The 25,977-nt window shown below is 46.7% G+C and overlaps 2 protein-coding genes across 2 annotated transcripts; both read left to right on the top strand.

The window, feature by feature from the left end:
* The first annotated feature begins 133 nt into the window (after positions 1-133).
* LOC149363795 (uncharacterized) lies at positions 134-7,995 on the top strand. The gene is made up of 5 exons (XM_089568601.1): positions 134-1,371; positions 3,017-3,272; positions 5,353-5,474; positions 7,343-7,363; positions 7,937-7,995. Exons 1-5 carry the CDS (start codon positions 1,368-1,370, stop codon positions 7,993-7,995), a joined length of 462 nt encoding a protein of 153 aa, XP_089424727.1. The 5' UTR covers positions 134-1,367.
* A 4,020-nt stretch (positions 7,996-12,015) lies between these two features.
* On the top strand, positions 12,016-25,582 carry LOC149363794 (uncharacterized). The gene is made up of 5 exons (XM_089568600.1): positions 12,016-12,058; positions 14,068-14,300; positions 15,644-15,935; positions 17,617-17,753; positions 25,238-25,582. Exons 1-5 carry the CDS (start codon positions 12,016-12,018, stop codon positions 25,580-25,582), a joined length of 1,050 nt encoding a protein of 349 aa, XP_089424726.1.
* The last annotated feature ends 395 nt before the right edge of the window (positions 25,583-25,977 follow it).

Genomic DNA, 25,977 nt, shown 5'->3' with positions numbered 1-25,977 from the left:
AGCGCCGCAAGATTGCGGAACCGGTCGGCAAGTCGGTGAAACAGGCAGGTGATAGCCGGTGAGCACCAGCACCTGGAACAGCAGGAACGGTGAGTGGCGAGGCATTTCGTGAGCAGTGCCGTGCCGTGGCGGATGAGATTAAGAAGTTTGCGGTGGCCGCAACTGGCGAAGGACAGGGTTAATTGGAAAGACATGGGAGGGGCCTTTGCCCTGCAGATGGGAGTAATGAGGCTGATGATGATGATGATTAAGAGTTCACAGTGAGCTATGAGGCATGAAATATAGAAGATTGCCCTAAATTCATTTCGCCCACCTGGAATCCTTTAGCGTGCACAAAATTGTCAGCAGGAAGTCGACTTCCATTGTTTTTTTTTTTGTTTTTCCATCTCGCCTCCAAGTGCGGTCGCCGCAGCCGAGAACAAACCATCATCAAATTTTGATAGCATAATATACTCTATATGCATAATAATTTGCTTCTTTATTTATTGCACCATTGCTTGGAATAACCGCTAGGCCCTTGCACGTAGCACGAAACAAAATTTGTTTGAAAGAGCATAGCCAACTTCGGTAATGAATACACAGTAACGGCAATGTATGCTTCCCTATCCAAAATTTCCTTTTCGAATCAAAACGACTTCCATCGTAATTTTTTTTTTAACCAGAAATTAGAGCTCATAGAGCCTATTTTCCACATTCGACCACCTGTGACCGAAACCAATTTGATTCCTTCTTTTATTTTTTTCATTTCATGTAATTATTTTTGCATTCTACCTTTCAAAAAACCTAGAAGCCGACGCTTGTGCCATGGCCAGTCCCTCTTGTGGGTATGCGCAATTATGATTCGGAGGCAACAACAACAAACGCAGTTTCTTGGGGCTTGCACAGTGATGAAGAAAACGGCCGTTGTGTTGTGACCGTGCGAGCGCCAAAGGATTTGCATTGGGTTCAATTTGTGGGAATCTCCATGATTACATAATTGCAACTGGTAGGTTGATTTGCTAACTCCTTTAAAATTCTTGGAGTTTTTCGTTTTTTTTGCACCAAAATGTTCTTTGTTAATTAACTTTAAATATTTTTCTGTCGTTTTTCATCGATACATTTTTCAAAATTCACGCTTGACTCCGTTATTTTGTCGTAATCGCCTATGAAAAATTCCTTGCTTATGCCACTACACCTTGGCCAATCGCCCACGTGGGTATGTGCCATGTCTTAAGAGGAAGAAGAAGAACAAGAGGAAGACCGTTGCGCCATGTTTACTGAGGAGAAGAAGAAGAAGACCGTTGTGAGCAAGCTGCCGCCGGCTCCCCTTCGCCGCCCTCAGTGCGACACGTCGTCGTCAAGTTGTAGCTCGTCGCTACGACTTCGACATGAGTAAGTTACTTGCAACGAGCATTGCAACTATTACAATCGTGCGAAACCGGTCCTAAAAACATGCACACTTAATCTCGTGATAAGATTCCGCTTGATTTTTTTCCAAAACTAGTCTACTGAACTACTTACATTTGTCCTTTTTTTTTATTAAGAATCACAGGGAGGCTAAAAACGTTACAATGAAAAACTGATCCGGATCATGAGAGAGAAATAACTAGAAGAATAAGAATGGGGTGGAGCGCATATGGCAGGTTCTCTCAGATCATGAATGGTAGCTTACCAATATCCCTCAAGAGAAACGTATACAACAGCTGTACCTTACCGGTACACACCTATGGGGCAGAAACGTGGAGGCTAACAAAGAGGGTTCAGCTTAAGTTAAGAACAACGCAGCGAGCTATGGAAATAAAAATGATAGGTGTAACGTTAAGAGATCGGAAGACGGCGGAGTGGGTGAGGGAACAAACGCGGGTTAATGACATCCTAGTTGAAATCAAGAGGAAGAAATTGACTTGGGCAGGGCATATAATGCGAAGGCATGATAACCGCTGGTCCTTAAGGGTAACGGAGTGGATTCCAAGAGAGGGCAAACATAGCAGGGGACGGCAGAAAGTTAGGTGGGCGGACGAGATTAAGAAGTTTGCGGGTATACAGTGGCCGCAACTGGCAAACGACAGGGTTAATTGGAGAGGCATGGGAGAGGCCTTTGCCCTGCAGTGGGTGTAGTCAGGCTGATGATGATGATGAAAAACTGTAAGCAGTATTTGACACAAACCTAAGAGTAAGCTTCCTGACCCGCAGGAACTATGCGGTTTATTGGCGGCGGCCATGGCAACAGCCTGACGTCTGAAAGAATCTAACCAATAGCCACAGGTGCGAGCGACGGAGGAGGGTGCGAGCACGAAAATGTCGCCGGAAAGGGCTCGCCCATTATTGGCCGTGATTGTGAATTCCATGCTGCATGTACAAGTGTATTATTTGGCTCAGGTGTTCATGACAACACTATGCAGTGATTGAACTATAGTTGATGTGCTCTCTTCGGAAGGTGTTTCAGAGACCCTTTAAGGCAGAGCGAAGCGGTGAGAGAAAAAAAAAGGAAGAGAAAACAAGACATACGAGAGCAAGGACTAAATGGGCATGGCAATGTAAGAACGCAGCTTGTAAGGAACTGGTAGAGGCTCCATTGCACGTGGCAAGACTGCTGACCACAACGATTAAGATGATGGTATCAGCGTCAAATGAAATGCATTCAAGACCATTGCAAAATGATTTCATTTCGAAGGCGCGAAGTCTTCTGCGGGGAACTGCTGAAAGACCGGACCTTTAGCTCCTTTCGAGCACTCATAATTTTCGTTTTTGTTTTTTGCGTTTTAATTATCCTGTTCCGCTTTCGTTTGACGCTGACAGAACGCTTCAGTGTAGATATAATGCAAACGCACATGTACTGGTGTACGTACCGTCTTTGTCAAAAGTAACCAGGCTGCATGATTTGCTTCTAGCTTGTATAGTGGAGCCCTTGTGGCTTTCCTAAGATCAAAAGGAGTTGGAAGGTAAGAAGACCCCCAGTCCTTACCTTCAACGACTATTTCATCTTGTTACTTTCCATCTGGTTACTTTTCACAAAGACTGTATATGTCTAACGCAGCGTCTCGCGATGAGGATTTCAAGGCGCTTCAGCTGGAGATGATGGACCGCTACCCGCACTACCTTTGTCCCAAGGAGTTGCACCAGCCCCGCTCGGAGGACAGTGCGGGCCGCGTCTCCATGCCCGGGTCCAGCGAGCCCATCTTCTTTGGCCCTCCCGGAGAGCAGTACGGTCCGGCGGCTGAGTCCACGCCGCTTCACTCGTGGACAGGCAGCTACTCGGAGGTCAGCAAGGGCCTCGATGACCGGGAACGACGGTAAGGCCGCATCCGAAGTATGCTTAAAAACGGGCGTCTTCACGACGGGAAACGCTGCTTCAAAGTTCCTTCACTATACAGACGGGTACTTCAAGGTCGGCCAGAATCATTCTAGAGAAACACGTCACAAGCATGAATTTACGATTAATTACTCTTGTGCTAACAACACATATTACTTTTCCTTCTTCCCCCGAGCCGCAAGAGAATGGAACTCCCTTGATAAATCTATAACTTCGCAGGATTCCTTACAAAAGATCGGTCGCAGCGTCATCAGTCCTGTCAACAAGCCAAAGCTGACGATCACGTTCAGTGTGTGTTTTGTGTTGCTCACTCGATGTATACGCAGTGTATTACTGTATGAAGGAATGCTTTGAGATGTGTTTGTGCGCGTGCTTTCAAGACCACAGTTGCCGACTATCTCCCGTCTAATACGCCACACTTGATGCGACCGCTTATGAATGCTTTAACATCTCGTCTTTTTAAACCTGATTGTTGGCCCTTGTGTTGTATTACTGTTTGTTAATTTGTATCTTCTTGCTTATATATCCACTCCTGTAACAGTCCGAGTGGAACTAACAGTATGTTAAAATAAATAATTTATCAGTCTGCTATTGCTGCTCTCCGAATGTTGTTCCTGTTTATATCAAGCAGAGATCAGCGGTTAACCCCGGAGTCCACACACTGACCGCGAAAGTTCACCGCAGTAATGATCAATAAGTGAAACACGACGCGCTGTAGTTGATGCGTTCATTGCCTCTTGCTTTATCTGAGTCCCGGGTGTGCGCGCTAACGTTTCTCAGCTGTTAACGGCATGGACACTGCGTTGATTGTCACATTGTGTGAGCTTGACTTCCTACAGGCTTCGCTGGCTGACTTCTTTTTTTTTTTTTTTGACAGACAGACCTAACGCTGAAGTGAACCTAACGTGGGATTTTGGGAAGATGACGTCACATCACATCACGGCTGCGGTCTCTGACTTCGGCTGTCACCTTTAGTCTCTCAGCCTTTCTTACCGTACCCTGCTTTTAGCACTTTGTGCTACTAATGTGTTTGCACGGCGTGCTCGAATACAAAATATTACATTCCCGTAATGTTTTATGAAGGATCACGGAAAATGTCGCTACGACGAGATAATTCCTTCTGCTGCCCCGAAACTTCACGTACGCATAAGTCATTCTGCTTCCAGTATATTAAAAAAGCACCAATTCTGCAGCCTCAGTGCTGTTTGAATTCTGAAAGTATACTCACTGTGCTCACGTGTTGTCAGCTTTTCAATAACTGTGTAACAACAGGAGCGCTCCTGCAGTCCTCCAACTTGGTTGCTTCGTCTAAATCACATTTGTGCTCTCAGCGAGTACATCCGAACTTTTTCGCACTCTACCGTTAGATTATTTGTCATTTTGATCTATATGCGCATTCTGTCATGCATGTATTGACCTTGATATGCGTCATAAGACGTTGCATGTTTCTGCTGGCAGAGAAATTCGTACAAGAGAGCATGGAAAAAACTCACAGCGGAAGAACTGCTGGACATGAGGCTGCACAGTTTTTTGTGTACATTCATGACAACGAGAATTGAGAAATGTATTTGTATAAACGTTGACAATCCAAACTTTTCATGCAGTCTGCCAACAATATAATGGACAGAGAACGTATTTGCAAGGTCCGGTGAATGGGAAAGTCTATATTCACACACAAACAAAAAAAAACACTCCAAATTGCCCCTCCTCCCAGAGCAGGTTTCATTTTGTTAGCTTGCGAAAAGTGCACAATTACAGCGCGCGCAACTGAGAAACAGGCGTTTTCCGACAAAACTAAAAAAGAAACTCCGTTCAGAACTGATCTTCACAATTCACCATTTGCGTCTGACGATCAGAACTTTAGTTCACGAATTCTTCTGCTTCGGCTTCGTGAACTTCGCTTTTCTATAGACCTGCGGAAGCGGGCGACAGAATTGGCAGCAACTTAACGCCATTCTAACCTGTTTTCGTGAGCAATTACGATACTGGCAGCATCGTCTTCTTGTTTCTGGGACGTCAAATTTTTGTTGTTGTTTTTTTCTCTTCCTCTTATCGTTCAGGAAAGAGGAGACAGAAGACTGGCACTTCCGGGAGGTCCTCCGTGACTGCTTACTCATACTCGTCGTAGTCGCTCTCGTATTTGTGATCGTTTTAGCGCTTGCCAAGCATGGCTACTTCGGAGGTACAGCACAATTTTATGTTTTCTCGCTTCATTTAATTTATTGCAATCTAAATGGCACGAGGCCGTAACATATCTAATGGGGTTAACTTAGGTTCCTACAGAAGGCAGGACTGCCAAAAATTTTATCTTAATATGACTGGAGATAAAACTAATGTAGCGATTTCAGTATCTCAGAAGAAAATCTCGTATTTATCCTGTTTATTTGTTATTCTATCTTGCATGCTCCTAGCAGGGGCATTTAGTGAGGTGGTTCAACAGAATAAAAGCAGGAGTACATACGCGATCATGAGAATAGAAAGGTACCATCAGATGCATATAACCTACTACAAATTCAGATGTGTATCAACCTACAGTTCAAAACAACAAAACGTAGCGTTTTCAGAGCCAATGCAATTTTTCCAACTCATTCCGGAATGACGTATGGTGAAGCGCGACTGAATTGAATAGCAGTGTTTTCCGGAAGTTCGTCGAAGGCTGAGGTTATGTTGTAGCTGTGATGACTGGGGTGAAGGAACTGTCCAGTTGAAGAGGATGGATTTGGGCTATGTACAGGATGTGCCATACTTACAGGGAACACGACACATGGTTAAACCGGCTCTTAACGCGGAGAAAAGTTTCACCGCCGCAAGTGCGCGGCTTCAGGCTCTTCCTCTCGCGCTCTCTGCGCTTTTTTTTATGCGAAGCATATTGCTAGAGCTACCACTCACGCCGTCGGCGTGGGACCCCTAGACGTCACACCACGTGACACCGTGACGTCACACCACGTGACGCCGTGACGTCACACCACGTGACATCGGATGAGAGAGGCGGCCTCCACCCAACACCACCTAGTTCGTCTAGGTGGTGTTGCTCCACCTCGCGCCGTCGCCGTGGGACCCCTAGCCGTCACGCCACGTGACACCGTGACGTCGTCGTGACGATGCCATCGCACAGACGCCGGAATGTCCTCGAGCGGCATTCCCGCGTTTTTCGAACGCGCGTTCACACTCGGTGTAGGTGAAACGCTCGCTCCACCGGGCAGGCAGACGCGGCTTCCGTGGCAATCCAGGCGCTCACCCAACGCGCGTCTCGGGGTTAGTCGGCGTTCCGCTGTAGCCATGCCGTTGTCTTCCCCCACGACGAAGGCTTCTAGTAGTTGTATTAAAATGACCAAGTATGCAACCAAGGAAAGCCATGTATTACCAAGCCTAGCCACCAATAAGCTTCGCATCTGACTAGGCTTAACCTTAGCTAAGCCTAAGCCATAATTTTTTTTTTTTTGCTTTGCGATGAAAACTGCTACTTTTCTCGAGTTAAGAGCCGGTTTAATAAATTCTCGTGTTTCCTTGACACATACTGCTGTAACATACATGTTTATGAAAAAGTCATAAAAGGGCGATTTGCCAGCGCAGATATGGTGACTGAAAATAAATTTTGCGTTTAATGAGCCCTACGCGATGTGTTGTGAGGCACTTGCGCCGGTTTATGGAAAACGTGAGACCTAAAAAGTGCTGAGCTCGATGACGATTCTTGTCCGATGGGTTTGTGTGTAATTGGTTGCCACGGCACTTTCACTGCTGAGTTGTTTAGCTAGTATACGCATGTGTAAATAATGTAAATGATGCGTGCACTCAAGCTCGAATCAATCGTGCACGGTGGCTGTGAATTAAACAGAATATTTCACCTTCTTTTTAGATTGTTTATGGTGACTAACCAGCCATATCGTGAGTCGTGTTTCTACGGAAGTGTTGCTAAGATGTGTATGGTCGCTAATCGCCTTCAAATCGATGTTGGTCTAAGCGCACGAGGAATAACGCGTTTGTACAACTGGCGTGTGTACTGCGTTGAGTAATTCTTAAGGTCAATTTTGCTTCTTTTTCAACTTCCAGGTGGAGAGGAATCGAAAGATCGTAAGTGAACAAGCACCTTATTATTGAACGAACGCATAAGCCCTGGCTCTCTGTAATCGGTCACTGTAGCGGTTCGAATAAAACTTGCAGAATGGGGACATTTAGTAACTCATACAGTTGGGTATGTGTCTGTCGAGAGTGGGATTTTTCGGGAAAATTTTCGTAACATTACATACTCGTCTCAGAACAATGTTGTAACCCTTTTCTTAGATGGAGCTCATTCTGATTAAGGCATGGTGTAAAATGGCGTCTTTTTTTGTGCCTCCAGTACTCTAACGGTCTTAGTTCATAGCGATCTCACGCCTGCTTTTATTGAGGAGCTAAAGACTGCAATAATAATGAGAAATTCTTGCATACCGCGTGTTTGGCATATTAGAAACAAAATACGGAATTATAACAGGAAATGGCTCAGGTCTGAACTATATGATATGTGTGTATGTGTGTGTGTGCGTGTGCGTGTTTGAAAATTCTCTCTGGCTAAGACCTCCTTTAGTCCTCGTTTCTTTAGGCCGTCGTGCACATCATTTCATATATATTTTTTCAAGTGTTTGGCTCACAATTTTTTTTTGGCAGCACCACAACCAGACCTCGACATCAAATCTCCTGGTAAGAAAATAGGCTTTCCTCCATAAAGTTTTGACACGCCACGCAAAAAGTGCCTATGATCATCTCAATTCGTTTGTACGTACACACTTCACCTCATTCCGTCCTCAATCAACGGCTCCGGGTATGCCACTTTTAGTAACTTCATTAGGCGTTCGACGTTTATAAGCAATATCGAATGGTGGGAAATGTGAACAACTCCTTGTGTATATTTATTAGCTAAAAATCATGCATGAGAGAGCTTGCAACATACTTGGGAAAAAAATATACCCGAAGCACGAAACCTTGATATTGCATGGAGGATATACTAACTTAAATTCAGGTTTCCACGTTAAGAGGTTATTTGACGTCGAGTTTGTGCATGAAGTTAATTTCCTGCCGTGAGTCAAATGACTACGGTAATTAAACCCTCGAATATCTTTAATAAGCAGGTCAAGCTCGAAAGTTAAGACGCGTGCGTGCTCAGCTGAAGATCTGGTGGCTTATAGCGCGCGCAGATTTTACTCATCAAGATGATTCTAGCTGAAGGTCAGGTTTTATGTGATAAAGAAAAAGCACTCGTGCTCATGGGCTTAATCACGGGAGCAATTACTCGCTTTCGAGAGGTGTTCTCACATGAACGCCACAACGCTTGTGGAACGATTGTTGTTGAACGATAGCTTTAAAATAACTCTCAGGTTACAAGAAACCATCGAAAGCCAGCTTCTTCTACATGCCTTTTGTCAACGCTGCTGAGAAATTAGTCAAAGCACGTCCCTCGACTCTAAACGCCAAATCTTCGTAATTTTCACAAGGCACGCGTTTTTCGCAAAAGGAACATTCTGCTTTAAACAGCTGCATGTACCCCCCCCCCCCCAAAAAAAAAAAAACAAAAAAAACGACAAATTTCTACCAGCACGCATGTGAGTTTGTATGTGCGCTTTTGTTTCTTTTCTTTAAGAAAGTCGACGTGTTGGTTGTTTATGTTAATTTGGGATGAGCGAGAGGCTTCTAAAAAAAAGTTAGTAGAACATAAACGTCGTTGATTTAAAAAAAAAAAGCTCAGAATGTTGCGCCCTCTATCGGAGGTAGAAATAGTCACAACAATAGCTCTACCGCACCCTGCCTCTTTCTAAGCCTAGGTGGACCATGTAAATGCAGATGGCGCTTTTCTCGATAGTGCCTAGCCACCGACCTCCATGTCTCTAATGCGTGAGTGCTGCTTGGGCAACCTTATATTCGATCAACAGGAGGAACGCTTCGTTTAGGACGTATTACGAGTTATCCATGGATGGCACTCTTTCGCCTAATAACTGCCCTTGCGTCATTAAAGTAAAATTATCATCACCATTATTACCGCATATTACGAATGCGACGGAGGTGCCTATTCTATATAGCGCCGTTTAGCTCGTAGAACAGCCTAACTCATTCATCTATCACGGTGAAAAGGATGGGGAAAAAGAAAAAAGAACGGGCATTTTAACATGTGAGATTTTTCTTGCAGTGTCGACCCCTCGCAATCAAGAAAAAATCATTTGTAAGTGTATTTTCATTAATTTTTTTGGTATCCTTTCAATACAGTCTTCTGTTTACGAAAATTATCAAGCAGTACGATAATTGACGGCTGCCTGGGGACTTTTTATGGAGTTAGGGGTACCCGTCAGGACTAGCATCAATATTCGTATTGAGTAGAAATTGAAGATTCAGGTAGTTTTAAGCAATATGCATCAATATTTCACCTTGATTAATGTGTTAGCATACTGATTTTTCTTTACTAATTTATGCCCTGTAAAGGGAACGAGGTAAACGTAGTTGCTCTGCTCGCCTCACTTTCCCTTTACTTCAGGAAGGAAGGGCAGCGATCGAACTTTCAACAGCAGTAAAAAAGAAAGGTTATGGCTCTCACTATCCAGAAAGCTTTTTCGAGGATTAGTATCCACGCTGTCGTCACTGCAGAAATTGAACTCACAAAGCAGTTGAACCTCATTATAACGAAGTTGACGGGGACCGGCGATTACTTCGTTATAGCCGTAGCTTCGTTATAGCCCGTGTGGGCCGAGCGTCCAAGGGGAACCGTCATTCCTTCGTTATAACCATTATTTCGTTATAAACTGTTTCGTTATGACAAGGTTCGACTGTAACCGTAAGAAATAAAATGGCATACGTCCTCCCCGATTCCCCTGCCATGTGGAAAATAATAGCACTGTCGTGCAGACGTTTCCGACCCTTATCGAGTCGATTATTACGGGGTTTTGTCGCAGATGCGGCGACGCTGCAGCCCAAGTTTCAATAGCGACTGTGCGCGATGCTGCTGGCACGAAGCGCGTTCGTGAAAACCTATCGAGATTTACGGTCAGGATCGAGGAGCTCGTGCCCAGGAAACTGCATAAAGACCTCTTGCGCAGGAAACATCGAAGTTTAAACTGAAAAGTGAGCCTCCTGCTTGCTCGTGCTTCATTTGAAGTTTACACAGCAGCATTTCGCTCAAAAGTGTGCTTTGATTACTTTTTAGTTCGTTGTAAACTATTTACAGGAGAATGCGACGCTGCCTGGCACACAGCAAGCCAACTAGTCGATCAGGACTGAACGGGAACGTGTAGCACTTTTGCAAATGAACCGTGCCCAAAACTTCAGTCGGGATCGGGCTGAATCAGGATAGAGGGTGGCCGTGTAAATGAAGCATAAATGAACTAAAAAGAAATTTTTGAGCAAAAAAAAAAGGAACAGTAAACGCACCACGGTCCGCTTAACCCCATGCTGAGGAAGGAGCTCAGCTGCGAGGTTTACATATTCTAATATAATACAGCATGGTCTTCTATCTCTCGATATAGGTAATTGGGTTATTTTCTTGGGTTGCCTTCGCCCTTTAGAGCTAAATCCTTCGTCGCTGGTCCTTGCATGTCTGGAGAACGATTCGAACAACGTAGACCTCTTTGTTGTGCTGTGTCGGGTTGCGCTTAGGTTGTGTTAGATTGCACGTTTATATATTTCGGTTGTTTGCCTCTTTGGCCCGTAGACGGGTGACCAAAGTTACCCAGACATCAAGCTTTGTCACGTAAGCTCAATCACTTTTTATTAAGAGCTCTGGGGTACTAAAGGTAGCCGTTCCTTAACTTAACCTTGGGCTTTTCACAAAATGCACTACAGCAAGTAAAAAAATAAAAGCAAGTTAGAAGTTTCTTGGAGCTAAAGAAAACGAACTTCATGGAGTTAAGACCACCAGCCTTCTCAATTCGCCCAATTTTTATGCCCGGTAACGTTTAGTCGAGCCAACCGAAGACATTACAGAGGTCATTTCCGGGTCAGAGACAACTTAGTGAAACCCCTAAAAGCTATTTTCTTTCGTCAGACCGGGATCACAACGGTCCTGCTCCCACGCCACCCAGGCAAGTAAACGCGAAAGAATGGCGACAGACCCCGGCCATCGAGGATAGAGGTAAGGCTTCTCTTGTCTTCTATAGAAGACAAGAGACGTAGCATTTTAACTGTTATCCTGAACATCGCATCTACACGCACATTGGTCGGTACGTTGTACAAGTCGGCCTGCTAACTTCGAAAAAGGAAAAAAAAGTTCACTTTTCTGCCTGAAAAAGAAATGGTTGCACATATTTATGTTTCCGCAGCAAGCAATTGAACTGTCGTAAATAAGTTGATAGATAAATAAAGTCATTTCAAGAAAAGATTCCTTGTGTGGAGTTTGGGGAACCAACTCAACACAATGTACGCGGTTAAGGACTACAAGTGAGAGATAAAATGCAGTATACGAGAAATAATAAGCGTTTCACACTTCAGCCAGCATTGCGCTGTCATGGGCTAACGTGACGTGATCAGCGCTTGTGATTGGTCTCTGTCGCACGCACACCCATGGTTCAAAGCTTATGTGGCGCAGTATTAGCCAATAATCTTCATTCCATAGCCGTCTTTGAACATAGCCTCGAATAAATATATGTGATCTCATTCCGAGTGTGTGAATTGTACACCGAACCATTAAATGTCGAGCAATGCGCGACAGATCCGTAAGGTGCACCGTGCAATGCATCAAGAAATGCACAAAGTACACCAGATTCTAGATGTGCCTGGTGTACCACTTGACACAGCTGTACCAGATGTTGTGTGGGCATGTATATCTGGGTCAAACTAGGCATTGCGTCAGCGTACGCTTTAGGGATCATACAAATCCATTGCAGTCCTTCCTAAGCGCGCATTTGGTTTCGCATTTTAACGTATTTTGCCCTGGGTTCGATTAAACTGATGTGGTTTTAAGACTTGCCACCTTAACCCCGACAGAGTTAATTGAGGTATAATCCACCAAAATTATGAAGAGAAGTGTGTAAGCGAACTTATTACCTTCGTGGATTTCTTATGGTTGTTCATGCAGGTTTTTGTTCTTTCGTTTCGTCAATGTTTTCAGATCGGTTTTTCTTGTATATAATAAAGCCCACTTTCAAGTCAGCATGTGCCCCGTGTCTTCAGCGTGTTCCGTCTTCTTGCGTTGTTCGACTGCTTAATAGAAGGTCGGATGGGTGGATGGAAAAACGATCAAATCGATCTGTCGACAACTGACGAATCGTTGATTAATTAAGCTGCAGCACTCTGGCCATAAGTTGGGCGTCGGTACCTCAGCAGAATACACTGTGGCAGCTTTCCTTAGTAGGATGTCTACAGGGCGCGACTTCATAAAATTGTCCTGTTAATCTATCAATTCCTAATCGGCCACTGATTTCTTTTTCGTAGTAACCGAGCCCCCGCCGGACATCAGCGCTCTCGGCAAGTATTCACTACGGTCGCTTTTTGGGGGCATATGATGACATGGTGCGGCGTTCTTTCTTCCTTTTTTCTTTCCGTCTTTATTTTCTTCTCGCATTTCTTGTTAGAGCGTAGCTCTTAAAGTATCTCTACAGGCTTTTGCAGTGGTGCATTCATGTTGTGGTTGCCGCAACACTCTCCAAAGGGAAGGGGGGGGGGGGGGGGGGGGGGTACTCGTTGCAGAGGATGGCCGGGGGAGTATCGAGCGCTGGTTTCCATGGCCGTATAGGCTGGTGGCTATACAGGGTGCTTCACGTAAGACTTTACACAATTTTTAAAAAAGGCTTTTTGAGCTATAAGAGCCCTTTTTTCCGCGAAACATTATCAGCGATGGTCAGAATACAACTAAGACTTGCCATCTAAAGAAGGATGGTTAACTAATATTTAAAAGTTAACTTTTAACTCTTGCTATTAGGCTAATTAATTATTGAGAGGCGTGTTGCCCGCCGTAAGTAATATCCATACAAGTTTTTTGTAATTTCGAAAATGCGGTTGCCCTCGGCGCTGCTGTGGCCCAACAAATTTTGGCTATTTCCACGAGTGACGTGCACTACAGAGGTTGTTTTGCCTGTAAGCTTCTCGAAATTGCATGTATTTTGGCGCGATGTAGGCAAAATGTGTTGGGCCACCGCGCCGAGGGTAACCACGTTTTCGAAAATTTTCCTTCCTTCCTTCCTTCCTTCCTTCCTTCCTTCCTTCCTTCCTTCCTTCCTTCCTTCCTTCCTTCCTTCCTTCCTTCCTTCCTTCCTTCCTTCCTTCCTTCCTTCCTTCCTTCCTTCCTTCCTTCCTTCCTTCCTTCCTTCCTTCCTTCCTTCCTTCCTTCCTTCCTTCCTTCCTTCCTTCCTTCCTTCCTTCCTTCCTTCCTTCCTTCCTTCCTTCCTTCCTTCCTTCCTTCCTTCCTTCCTTCCTTCCTTCCTTCCTTCCTTCCTTCCTTCCTTCCTTCCTTCCTTCCTTCCTTCCTTCCTTCCTTCCTTCCTTCCATCCATTTGCTCTAGCTGTCCGTCTGGGCCCCTGTGCCAAGTGGATCACTGATTTTTTTCTCCTCTAGAAACCGATCTTCCGGACGTCATCCCTTTCGGCAAGTAAACTGTGGCAATATGGTCCCTTTCTTGGGCATATGAAGACAGGGGATGACCTTCTAACACTATTATCTTTATAATTTCTCGACAACGAATCGATCATTGGGGTTATTGCCTCCACAGAAACCGAGCTACGCCCGGAGACCACCACTGCAGGCAAGTGCATTGTGGTTGCTTTCGTGATTTGTATAATGACGACAGCTTGCTGGCTGAAACCACCCTTTTGTCTTGAAACAGCTTTCGCGGCCCCGCAAGAAACAACACACTCGCCGAGGCCTCCTCCAAAAGGTGGCCCGCTGCGTCTGATCGTGGACGTGGACACTGGAGTTGACGACGCCATGGCCCTGGTCTTGGCATTCACTTCGGAACGGGCCACCGTGGATGCCATCACCGTTACGGCAGGAAACGCCGAGCTAGACACCGCCTACAACAATACGCTGCGAGTGCTTCAAGTCCTTGAGACGACCGATGTAAATGTTGGCGGCGCGCTCACCTATTACGTTGTTTGCATGGACGTTACCGGCTGCGTGATGGATCACCGTTCCTGCCTTATGAAACAGCCATTGTAAAATTTCCGACTAGGCAGGGATCGATGCATCTGTCCACCATTCAGTCACTCCCAGCTACACCTCCTCTTATTTTCCAATCACCGTAGGATGGTGCGTGAGGAGGAGATCGCGAACCATGATACTAACCCATAGTGCGACTTCTAGCTCTTATCCTGGCGTCACGACGTGTACCTTTTTTGCAGGAGTAAGTTAGGGATTTCATTTTGGGTGTCAGCCCACTTGCCTAACCTCGGACCTTTTTAAACAACAACCAATTCTAAGGGTTATACCGATATCCGACAGTGGACTTTCGCTGGAGTGAACGAACGGCGTCGTTGTCAACGTCTTATGTACTAACCGAGAACCCGTGTTCGCCCATTGGCAGAAAAAGACTGGTCTATAGTGGTCCCAGGGACTACATTCGCCTCCTGCGTAGGGCCACCAAGTAAACCACGTACCAGGTTTACATGGTACACGGTCGATAGTGTGATATGTGTATTCATGTGATCGAGATTGGCCTGCGCCGTAAATTTCCAATGGCGGTATGTGTGGTCATACGATTAAAGTGTGCCTAGCCCGCGTAAACCTCGGAGTCGGGGCGGACATGTATGGGGTGTGGAAGGCAGCGAAGCGGCTTCTTCCTCGATCTGGAGGAAGCAGGAAAGGTGTGTCCAGTGTGTTCGTGCATGTATAATGAGAATCCTTCTGCACTTGGGTGCTGGTGGAGTACGTTTCGTACAGGATGGACCAAACTTAGTGGGAACACTTGATAACGTCATCCTGCGTCCCATGAAAAAACGGCTGGGGGCGCATTGTGCTGCTGGCATCTGTTACGCTGCCTTGTGGCAGGCATCATACAAAAACCATGCGAAGTGAGCTCTGCGCAGAGCCAGAACTGCTCTGTAGCGTGTTTCTGTTTAGTGCTGCTCACCTCATACGTGCGTGTGAACCTGGTATGCGTATAGTTGAAGCTAGCTAAGTGTCCGCGCAGTGACACGATCGATGTTTGGCCGCTGCGCACACCAACAGCTATATCAAAACTGATTTAGCGTGCGTTATTTGACGTCACTTAAAAACCTGGACGCCGAGGGGAATCCTGCGGTAGTGGTGGCCAGGTCCGATTCCGGGGGTCGCGAGCACTAGAACGGAGGCTTAGCGGCTGTCTCATTTTCTGACAAGTGGAAACACAATACTACTCCTGAACAAAATCCATTGGATTGTAGGTATACTCGTACGTGTACCGTTCAGAACCTCTTATTCGGCAGGTTCCAGTGTACAAGGGCGCGGAACGACCAATCTCCAAACAGCTGCAAACAGAGAAGACGTTTTTCGGCCCGGACAACTTCGGTGGCGCCAGCGGCAAGTACCCAATGGCCCAAGTGCCTGAGGCCAGCAAGCCTGCGCACGTCGCCATAGTGGACATGGTCAAGCAACGGCCCTGGGAGTACACTCTGCTGCTGCTTGGTCCACTCACGAACATGGCCACGGCGATGCTTATGGAGCCCAGGCTTACGGACAACGTGGCCAGGATCTTCATACTTGGAGGAAACGTCCTTGGTTGGTACTTAGCACGCAGAGCGACGCGTGGCTGGCACAAGGAGATACGCTGACGTCGCTTTGGTCATGGAAGTGGCGCCTTTGTTGTCGGCACTGAAATTCGCGGATCCCCAGAAGCTCAGGGTGCTAGGGGTTACAGCCCGAACATGATGTTTGCATACGCTCTTCATGCCAAGATGTGCTTTCAGACTCAGTGCAGACAAATTTTTATTTTAAACGGCCCGGTTCCCCATTTCGCGTCGTTGACGTCGCCTTGCCCGCATGCCCCATTACTCAGCAAAAAGATCATCCGCTACAAGCAGGTGCAAACTTAGAAGGGTCAGGGTTCAGGCTATAGTGGGTAGTCAACATGAGGATCCATAAAGTCGAGGGTTGGACGGAAACCCGTCTGGTCGGGGGTGTACATGAAGAAGAAGGCAGAACACCTATTTTGGTCAGTGTTCTGCCTTCTTCTTCATGAGGATCCATAGCGCACAATATTCAATAGCGCCTCGCTTGTGTTGTGTCCCTTGAATATTGTGCGTTATGGATCCTCATGCAGGTGCAAAGCTGCCGATTCAGACACGGTGAGCCTTTCGACCACACTACGACCACTTAGTCCTGGACTCCACCATCAGGCGAAGGCCGACTTGGGCAACCGAATTCGGACCGGAGGTTCCAGCTGTAGACCGTGCTGTAGAGCACATTTCTCAGCAATGAACCTGCGCAGTCATTCAAGGTCTACAGTGGTAGTTTAGCGGCAGTGGACAACAGGTTCACTGGCAGTGGTAGTGCGCGACGTCTTCATTGGGTTCATTATTTCGCCAATCAGCTAGAGCCGATCACTCGGGCAGACGCTGAGGGTCCTGTAATTTTTTTGTTCTTGCGACATCAAAGTTCCGAAGGCTTAAAACTTCAAATTTATTGACTGGTTGTTCAGTGCCAGAGTTTAACTGCCAAGTTCTGTTGCAGCGAGGCTTGAAAACCCAAAGGCGTGAAGTTCTTTACGACACCTCGTAGCTGAGCCTATTGATGCATATTTACAAAAAGGTTAAGCGTAACGAAACAACACGCAACGAGAGAGATGATAGGCGAGCGTCATTTATAACTAGCAAGACAGGCAGGACAGGCCCTTATAACCTGTGAAGTTCGATGAAAACAGACCTTGTCTCTTCCGGTTGCACATGTAAAGAAGTAGATAGAAAATAAAAACAGGTTAAGAAGAAAAAAACATTTGAATAGATGTATTCAAGAGTTGACAAGCAGAATCACGCAAGTTTACGCAGAATCACGAAAGCACGCAAGTTCAGTGACGACAGAAAAAAACTGGCTGAGGTTCCACCCGGCTGAACCTACTACACGAGCGAAAGTAAAGCCCGCGATATTTATAGCAAAGAATGGTGTGACGTCATTGCTACGTCATCGCATGACGTCACATCAGGTGATGCGAATCTCAGCTCTAAAGGTCAAGTGACCGCTGGTCATCAGTCAAGTGGTTGCTGGTCATTAGCTATGACCACACCATACAAGCATATCATGGCTATGCGCAGCAAGACACGTAGTCATTCATTGTTAGTCTTGGGGGACGTGCGCTTGGTTTGACCTTGATGGGGCTTCAAGGTCAAAGGCGCGAAGCCAGGCGAAGCTCTGAGTTGTACCTCGAGTATAGTAGAGCTTTCGCTCTAAAATTCAATTTTCGCAGGCAAGGGAAACATCAGGCCGGGCAGCGAGTTCAACTTCTTCACCGACCCCGAGGCGGCACGCGTGGTCCTCCAAAGAGCCACTTGCCCTGTAACTGTCGTGACCTTGGAGGCTATGTTGCAAGCCACAGTACCGTGGGTGTGTCACCTTCATCAGTATTTTTTTTATGCGTTAGCGCAAGCGCCTCGTTGCAGCGGAAAGCCCGTGTCATCTGGTGACCTTTGTTGCACCCTGTCGACGCGTCTTTTTGTGTCTGTGGTAGCAATCGTGGTGTATGTTATTACATTAAGGGGTTAGGACCACGTATGACAAATGGTAAATGGTTCAAGACAGTCGTGACACGGCATGACTATAGGCATGACTTATTAAATAATAGGTGGTGTTGGTATAGATGGGTGCCATGATATCGCATGTGGCAACTGTGCAGAAGTCATATAACCAGTCATGACTCATGAAGTTGCACATATCATTCTGATTATGACTGTATATCATGATTGTGACCACGTTATTAACGACGCAATTAATGAATAACAGTGACACCATGCATTATTATTTTGCATCTGTTCCAGCATATCAGAAAGAATATCAGTTTTCCGGTCCCAAAGCACACATACGTACTCCAATATGGATCGTGCGTTAGTAAAGTAGTTATTTAATATGGAGCATGCCTGGATAATACATGCGCTGTAAGTGCGCAGTTCTAGGCTAAAGCTGACTCGCATTCAATAGCAACGCAATCGTCTGTAAGCTGGCTTGTATCACCCCTGGAGAGAAGCACGTTCATCACAACTGGCGTGCACATAGAGGCGATGTCGCCATGATCCTCTAACGAAATTGCACAATACTACGAGCTGCGTACTCAGTTCCCAAGCGAAGCTTCCAGCTTGTTGAACGTAGAGGCCCTCATACCATATATCTGTATAAGCAGGGAATTTTACTTTCACCTCTTTTTTTGTATTCCACCGTAGTGTTGGTTCAGACGTCAAGTCACTGCATTCACAGTACGGTTGGATTTCAGCTTGCAGCTTGCTTGCTTGCTTCCCAAATCCGACCAGGGAGACACGCGCTCTCTAGTCGTAGGCCGATGGAATTCAGTGTTAACGTGACGCTAACAACTGCACACTAAACACACGTTCAATAAAACTTTTTGCTGGGCGAGTTGGTTCATTTTGCTTGAGGGGATGTTTGTAGCGCGACAAAAAACAGACAAGGGACAGAAGACGAACGGGACAAGCGCTACTCTCAACTGGTTTATTCAAGTTTCGATCACACACATTTGTACATTTCCCTTCTCCTTCAAGAACCTAATCACGAGAACACTCATGCGAATGACAAGCAAAAAATCCACACGCTTGCATCAGATCAGGCTATCTAAAAAGTTATACTCGTTAGAGTACATCTTCACCGAAGGGCTGCTGACGCATTCCGGCCCTTTCTTTTTGATATGGAACGCCTCTATCAGTTCTCGCGTTAGCGCATCTTTGCTTCGGCCAATGACCTCTGTCTTATTTAAAATTGGTGAGCATTTGCATGATTTGCAGTGAACTACCATATTTGTTCCGCTCCCATTGTCAAGGCATTTTTCATGCTCGCGCAGGCGCTTGTTCAAGCATCGTCCGGACTGGCCAATATAGACTTTGCCACCTGAAAGAGGAATCTGATAGACAATTCCCACCTTGCAGCCAACATATCGGTGTTCATGCCTCGTTTCGCATTCCTTTTTGGCTTTTTCCTCATTCACCTTTGGACAAAGGCTTTTTAGCTTGCAGGGCGCAGAAAAAACCACAGGAATTTTGTATTTATTTGCCACTTTTTTCAAGTTGTGGGCCACGCGATGCCAGGTCATTCCGTATTCGCATCGCGTGGCCCACAACTTGAAAAAAGTGGCAAATAAATACAAAATTCCCGTGGTTTTTTCTGCGCCCTGCAAGCTAAAAAGCCTTTGTCCAAAGGTGAATGAGGAAAAAGCCAAAAAGGAATGCGAAACGAGGCATGAACACCGATATGTTGGCTGCAAGGTGGGAATTGTCTATCAGATTCCTCTTTCAGGTGGCAAAGTCTATATTGGCCAGTCCGGACGATGCTTGAACAAGCGCCTGCGCGAGCATGAAAAATGCCTTGACAATGGGAGCGGAACAAATATGGTAGTTCACTGCAAATCATGCAAATGCTCATCATCATCATCATTTATTTTACCCTTAAAGGCCTCTGTTGAGGCATTACATAAGGGGGGGGGGGGGGGACAAAGCAAATGCATCTGAGAATAATACGTTAATACAACAAAACATAATGCAATACAATAAAATGAAAAACGATACATCACAATACAACGTTGGTCAATAATGAAGGGCGCAAGGCTGAATTAGGCGGTAACAACAACAACAACAACAAGAAAAAGAATAAGTGTAACTGGGTGAAGTTTGAGCAGTGTCTTTTATTCAGTACAGTGATTAATTAATGCCTGTCGAAATTTAGTAGCGTCGCGCTCGTTAACAATGTAGTCGGGTAGCAGGTTCCAATTTTCTATTGCAGTTGGAAGAAAAGATTTATTAAATGCCAAGGTCGATCCATGTATACGTTGAATGCTGAGGAGGTTAAACAGGCGGCGCGATGTTCTGATGGGAGCTAGTAATAATGTGTCACGAAGATCAGGAAAATTGTAATATAACTTATGAAAGAGGCAGAGTCGTGCGATTTTCCGTCGGAGCTCTAGTGGCGGGATGTTAAGTGAAGATTTAATACTGGTGATACTGCTGTGTCTATTGTAATTTGAGGATATAAAACGGGCTGCTCGGTTTTGAACGGCTTCTAAGGTGTTAAGTATGCTTGGTGAGGATTCCATATAGCCGCTGCATAATCAAGTATGGTACGGATGAATGTTTCGTATGCTAATTTTCGAACAGAAGGAGGGGCTAGGTACAGGGATCTTCGGATGAGGCCAAGTGATTTTGATGCTCTAGATGCTAGATATAAGATGTGTTCCGACCAGGTTAATTTGCTGGAGATAGTGATTCCAAGGTACCGATATGATTGGACTTGAGTTACCGTGTTTGACAGGAGTGAATATGCAGATCTGATGTTGGAACGTTTTCGCGATACTTGCATGAATTGGCACTTTGAGACATTCAGCTGCATAAGCCAGTCGGAACACCACCGTTCTATTATGTGTAAGTCATTCTGAAGCGATAGTTGATCCCTGTTAGTGACAATGCGTCGATAAAGGATGCAATCATCCGCAAAAAGCCGAATAGTGGATGAAACACCGGAAGGAAGGTCATTAATGAAGATTAGAAAAAGAAGTGGACCAATTTTAAATAAGACAGAGGTCATTGGCCGAAGCAAAGATGCGCTAACGCGAGAACTGATAGAGGCGTTCCATATCAAAAAGAAAGGGCCGGAATGCGTCAGCAGCCCTTCGGTGAAGATGTACTCTAACGAGTATAACTTTTTAGATAGCCTGATCTGATGCAAGCGTGTGGATTTTTTGCTTGTCATTCGCATGAGTGTTCTCGTGATTAGGTTCTTGAAGGAGAAGGGAAATGTACAAATGTGTGCGATCGAAACTTTAATAAACCAGTTGAGAGTAGCGCTTGTCCCGTTCGTCTTCTGTCCCTTGTCTGTTTTTTGTCGCGCTACAAACATCCCCTCAAGCAAACACGTTATGCGGTCATACAGCGCGTGGTAGCTTTGTGACGTCAGCGTCCGCGGTTTTGTTGCCGAAAAAGACGTTACCGTGGGCAATGGGCAGCGGGTGTGGTATTGGGAGGGTCACAGGCATTTACCCATGGCTCACGTGACCGATGACGACGTCATTTCATCATGGCTCAGCCACATGACCCATCGGCCACAGTAATTATCGGTCATGTCACTTATTGTAATTTTGCACATTAGATGTCAACGAAACATGTGACCCACTAAACTCTCTACACATGACCATACATTTAATCTTGATCCCTTTCACAGCTGACGTTGAAACCCGAGTCACATTGCGTTGACGCTCCTTCAGTTTTTGCAGCGGTGGCTGTTAGTACGACTCCTCTGCGGAACACGGCGTCCGACCCCACTCATTAAAACCCGTACCCCCTGAAAACTACGCATGCGCGACAAGACGAAAGGCGAAAGCCTTGCGGTCAAACCACTGCCGCTTCCCCGAACCGCTTGGCGCGGAATCACTGGGCCGCTTCGGAGCCATGCGTCTCACTCACTCGACCGCAACGAGACGTCTGGCGAAGGAGCGGCGGTGCAGCTGCCGCCGCCGACGCGCGCTCGTTCTACCGCTACTGTGTGCCGTCACGGTTGCTAGGTTGCTATGCACAGCTGCGCCCCCCACCGGCGCGCCGGTTGCTAAGGGGGCGAGGAAATCGCGCCGCTGCACGGAGGAGATGCCACAGTTGGCACGATTCCAGCGCATGGACGGACACCGCGAGCATGAGCCATTAAAGGCTTTCGCCTTAAAACCATTCATTTCTAATATTGGGCAGACTACCTGTGCTGCTTTGCCCAATGGCGAACGGGACGCGCTGGGCCGCACAGGCGAGGTGACGCAGCGGCAGGAGAAAGAAGACGCAACTGTCTAGCGCGGGAACAAGCGTTCTATCCAGCAAGGATTTTAACCCTTTGACACGCCTTTCTTTGTTTCTATCAAAATGAACTATTTTTCCTCCAAAATGATGTATTCAGGCATTAACTATTTTCTTCTCTGAAAGGCTCAAAGAAACCGATACTGTCAGTCTTTCACTTCAAATACTAGCGGTTGTGTTTTGCAGGGATATGCAAAATTTCGTACGCAGTGTCACAACTGATGAAAACAGGAACATCGAAATGTCGTGACTTATTGAGTAAGCACCTGAAGGATCGTGGAAATAATTTATATTCAGAAGGTGCACAGTGCTCTAGAAATTTCTAAAAAAAAATGTTACTGCTGGTGGCAAAACATCTCTGTACAAGAATGGTGTACGGCTTGCTGCTCCGCTCACTTTTTCGCGAAATAATATTCACTGCGTTCTCTATATATGGCATTAAAGGGACTATGAAACAAATTTATTGAGATTATGTAAAGATAGGCAATCCATCACTCGTCCCTCCAGCGCAAGAAATTTTGAGCTAGCATCAATAACAACGAAGTTATAGGCGATTAAAAATCACCCTCCTCCTCTCCCCCCTCAACTCGTACGCGCGGGGCACCATAAAAAAATAAAGAAAACAGCTCCGGGACTGGGCTCCGCCCATGAAAACGTCATTCGCTGACGTTCGGTTTACGACTTCCGGTTGTCGCACTCCCGAGGAGCAGCGTGCGTCGGCAGCGTCTCTCCGGTCTCGGCGCTTTCTTGGATTGCGGCGCGCGTCGGGTTTCTTTGCTAGTTGGCAGAATGGACCTGGACCTGTTCCCGGCTCACACAATGTTTTATTTTTTTGTGCGCTGGTTCGGCCGTCACACCGATGCTGCCAAGTCTTGGTGTGAAACACCGTGCATATACTGAGCCTAGCTCTCGAATGATGTTGGACACCCGGCTGCGGGATCGCAAAATCGCGCCGCCCGACTTAGAACACAAGGAACATACGGTATTACGGTCGTAAAACGGACGGGAGAGTGAAAGAAGGTCGGGACCGAGTCTGCATGTCGAAGCAGCAGCCGAATGTGAACCGCAGCAGTACGTAGCAGTCAGGCCAAGGCCCTCCGCGACAGCTAACGCTTCGAATTCGTCCTGTGCCCTAAGTAAATGCGGCACCTTTTTTTAAGTTCTCGTAGATAAAATTGTCTTCCATCGCAGATCATATCGTGTAAACGTCCATACCGATCGCTGTAAGCTGGAAACTCACCTTCCCGGCGGGAAGAAACAGTGTCGGCAGCGACTTCGGTCGAAGCTTCAGGTGCTTGACATTCATGCCTGACTATCGAACGAGCGCTGGGTTATAGTAGTAAGCGTCAGGTGCGAAGTGTCGACCGCAAACGCGGAGTCTTCGGCGTGCGTGCGACGCTGGCAGTCCGATGCGCTCCATCCAGGCTGCTCGCTCACGCACGTCTCTAGGAATAACATGCCTGAGTTCAACACCTCGCCAGTCACTGGGTTTGCAGCCGACGACACAGAAAGGCGTATTCATCTTGGGCGGTCGAAAAAGGCACTGCTAGTGGCTCCCGAACTCGCGACAGAAAGAGGCGGCAGAGGTTAAATTAAAACCATATGCGCGAAGGCAATGCCCTCGCTCGCGCTTGCCCCAGGGGGTCGCGGGGCAACTCGAGCAGACGATTTTCACCGCTACCGGAAGTGTGCCCGTGACGTCGAAGCTGCCGCGGCTCTAGCGAATGACAGCGTGTGGTGGCCTGCCGACGTCATGGGACTAGTGACGTCTATCTTCCCGGCTTTGGTTTCAGAATTGCTCCCTACGAAGACACCAAGCGGCCCGCGAATTTTGAAAAACACGGTTTTTAAAAATTCATAATAAATTGCCGGCTGAGTTCCGAAGACTCATACTTGGTGTCAATGCTTCTGAGCATCACTTCTAACATTTACAAGCGACTTTTAATTCTTTTCATGGTCCCTTTAAAAAAAACGAGCTTATTTTCCAGGTGAAAGGTGCGAAATTCACCTGAAACAAAGAAATCGCTGCTAGACATGCAGCGCACTCTTCTGCAGAAAAAGCTGCGAGTTAATTTTGTACACAATTATGTACACGCGTATCAAAGTGTTAAATGTAGCCGGCACCATTGACGTCCTGAAAACTGCTTGACGCTTCCAAAATAAAAACCTCAAAAGATGCCTGCTCAATCGTACAGGGTGTGCCACCAATGGTTTAGGCGTATGTTCAACATAACTGCCCATTTGAAAGGTTAGAGGGTTACAGAGTATACAGTTCCATATAGGTCCAACATTCTTGGGCTAAAATTATGAATATTGGAAAATTTTGAGGTATTGTTATGGAAATATTGAAGGTAATGGTCTACTCTTCCAATATGTAGCAAAATCTTTTAAACTTTTTCCACCGCTCGCATGGAGCAGTTAAGACTGCCATAAAGAAAAATGGGAAACGTTAATAGCAAAAAAAAAAAATTGGCGGGGGCTTAGCTTTGGTTAAGCCTGATTAAGCCTTTGGTTAAGCCTTGGCACGGCGCGCAGTGCCAAGCGGCCGCCGTTACCCGACGAGCCGAGTTGGTAGCCCGTCTCTCGCTCCTGGTATGATGTCACGCTATAACGTCACTAGCGCCTCTAGCGGGAGGAGCGCGGCGCGCCGTGCCAAGTGGCTGCCGTTACCCGACGAGCCGACTTGGTAGCCCGTCTCTAGCTCCTGATATGACGTTACGCTGTGACGTCACTAGGCATGGTATGACGTCAGGGGTCATTTTAAAGGTCAAACGTGCCAAGTGGCCGCCGCTACGCGAAAGGCCGTTCTTGGGAGTAGTATTGCTTTCGCAATAAAATGCAAGCCTGTTGAAGGGAGACCTGCGGATTGATTTTTATAGACAAATATTGCAATATATGAAAAAAATGCATTCATAAACTATTTCAGACGTTGCAGACACTCGGTTCCTGTAGCTATCCCTTAATTTTTGAAAAAGTTGTCATCGATTATAGCGCTGTCTGTAGAGATATTTAACTTCTGCCTCGTTCGATCGTTTTCCGAAGGACGTCTACAACGAGGTGACCGCGGAGGACACGAAACTGGCCCAATTCCTGCGCGACATCAACAACCACAGCGTCCACTGCTGCCTGAAGGACACCCCCGGCTTCATAGTAGGCGACTTCCTCGCCGTGCTGGCTGCGCTGGTACCCGACAGCGTGGCGGACTCCAACGAGAGCCGCGTCGACATCGAGCTCCACGGCGAGTACACCCAGGGCCAGATGGTGCACGCGCGGCTGCCTCGCATGCTACCGCACATCGGGCACAACGTGACGGTCGTCCGCGGCTTCAACAAGGACACGGTGGCCGAGTACTTTCGGAAGGTGTTCGACACAGACGACGGCGAGTGACGGGACAACGCGCGACAAAGTGCCCTCGCATTTGCCTTGCGTCCGGCGCTTCCGCGTTGCCACGGAGCGACCAATGCGCATGCGTGGCAGCCATGCGCCTGCGCAGTCGGAATGCTGCGGCAGCTCGTAGCAGACCCGCAGATGGCGTGCGAAATCGCTTCACTATGTTGGCAGTATATCAACTTCATGTGCTGGCGCGCTGCGGAATATGTTAGCGAAATGACGACGAGAAGCCATGCGTGTTGAGTGGCGTTCATTGCTGTCTTTTCTTTTTTTAGAGCGCAGCTCTTTGGCGTCCGTTCCTGGGTTTCGCGTCGTCGTCGGCGTCGGCCTCGTAACCAGCTCCGCCCCCAATGTCACGCTTTTCAATTGGTCGAAATGCTCGTGACGTCACA

Source organism: Amblyomma mixtum, chromosome 2 (assembly GCF_055824585.1).
Source record: "Amblyomma mixtum isolate Tamu chromosome 2, ASM5582458v1, whole genome shotgun sequence".
Taxonomy (NCBI): Eukaryota; Metazoa; Arthropoda; class Arachnida; order Ixodida; family Ixodidae; genus Amblyomma; species Amblyomma mixtum.
Note: the sequence above shows the minus strand (reverse complement) of the source record. Positions and strands in the feature narration are given on the sequence as shown.

What these genes read in the sequence shown, in the direction of transcription:
- LOC149363795 (XM_089568601.1), top strand. An exon ending in CTCGATGACCGGGAACGACG is followed by an intron (nt 3,273 to 5,352) that starts GTAAGGCCGCAT and finishes CTTATCGTTCAG; the next exon opens with GAAAGAGGAGACAGAAGACT. An exon ending in TGGAGAGGAATCGAAAGATC is followed by an intron (nt 7,364 to 7,936) that starts GTAAGTGAACAA and finishes TTTTTTTGGCAG; the next exon opens with CACCACAACCAGACCTCGAC.
- LOC149363794 (XM_089568600.1), top strand. Translation starts at nt 12,016, where the DNA reads ATGTGCCTGGTGTACCACTTGACACAGCTGTACCAGATGTTGT. An exon ending in ACTTGGAGGAAACGTCCTTG is followed by an intron (nt 15,936 to 17,616) that starts GTTGGTACTTAG and finishes CAATTTTCGCAG; the next exon opens with GCAAGGGAAACATCAGGCCG. An exon ending in TGCAAGCCACAGTACCGTGG is followed by an intron (nt 17,754 to 25,237) that starts GTGTGTCACCTT and finishes CGTTTTCCGAAG; the next exon opens with GACGTCTACAACGAGGTGAC.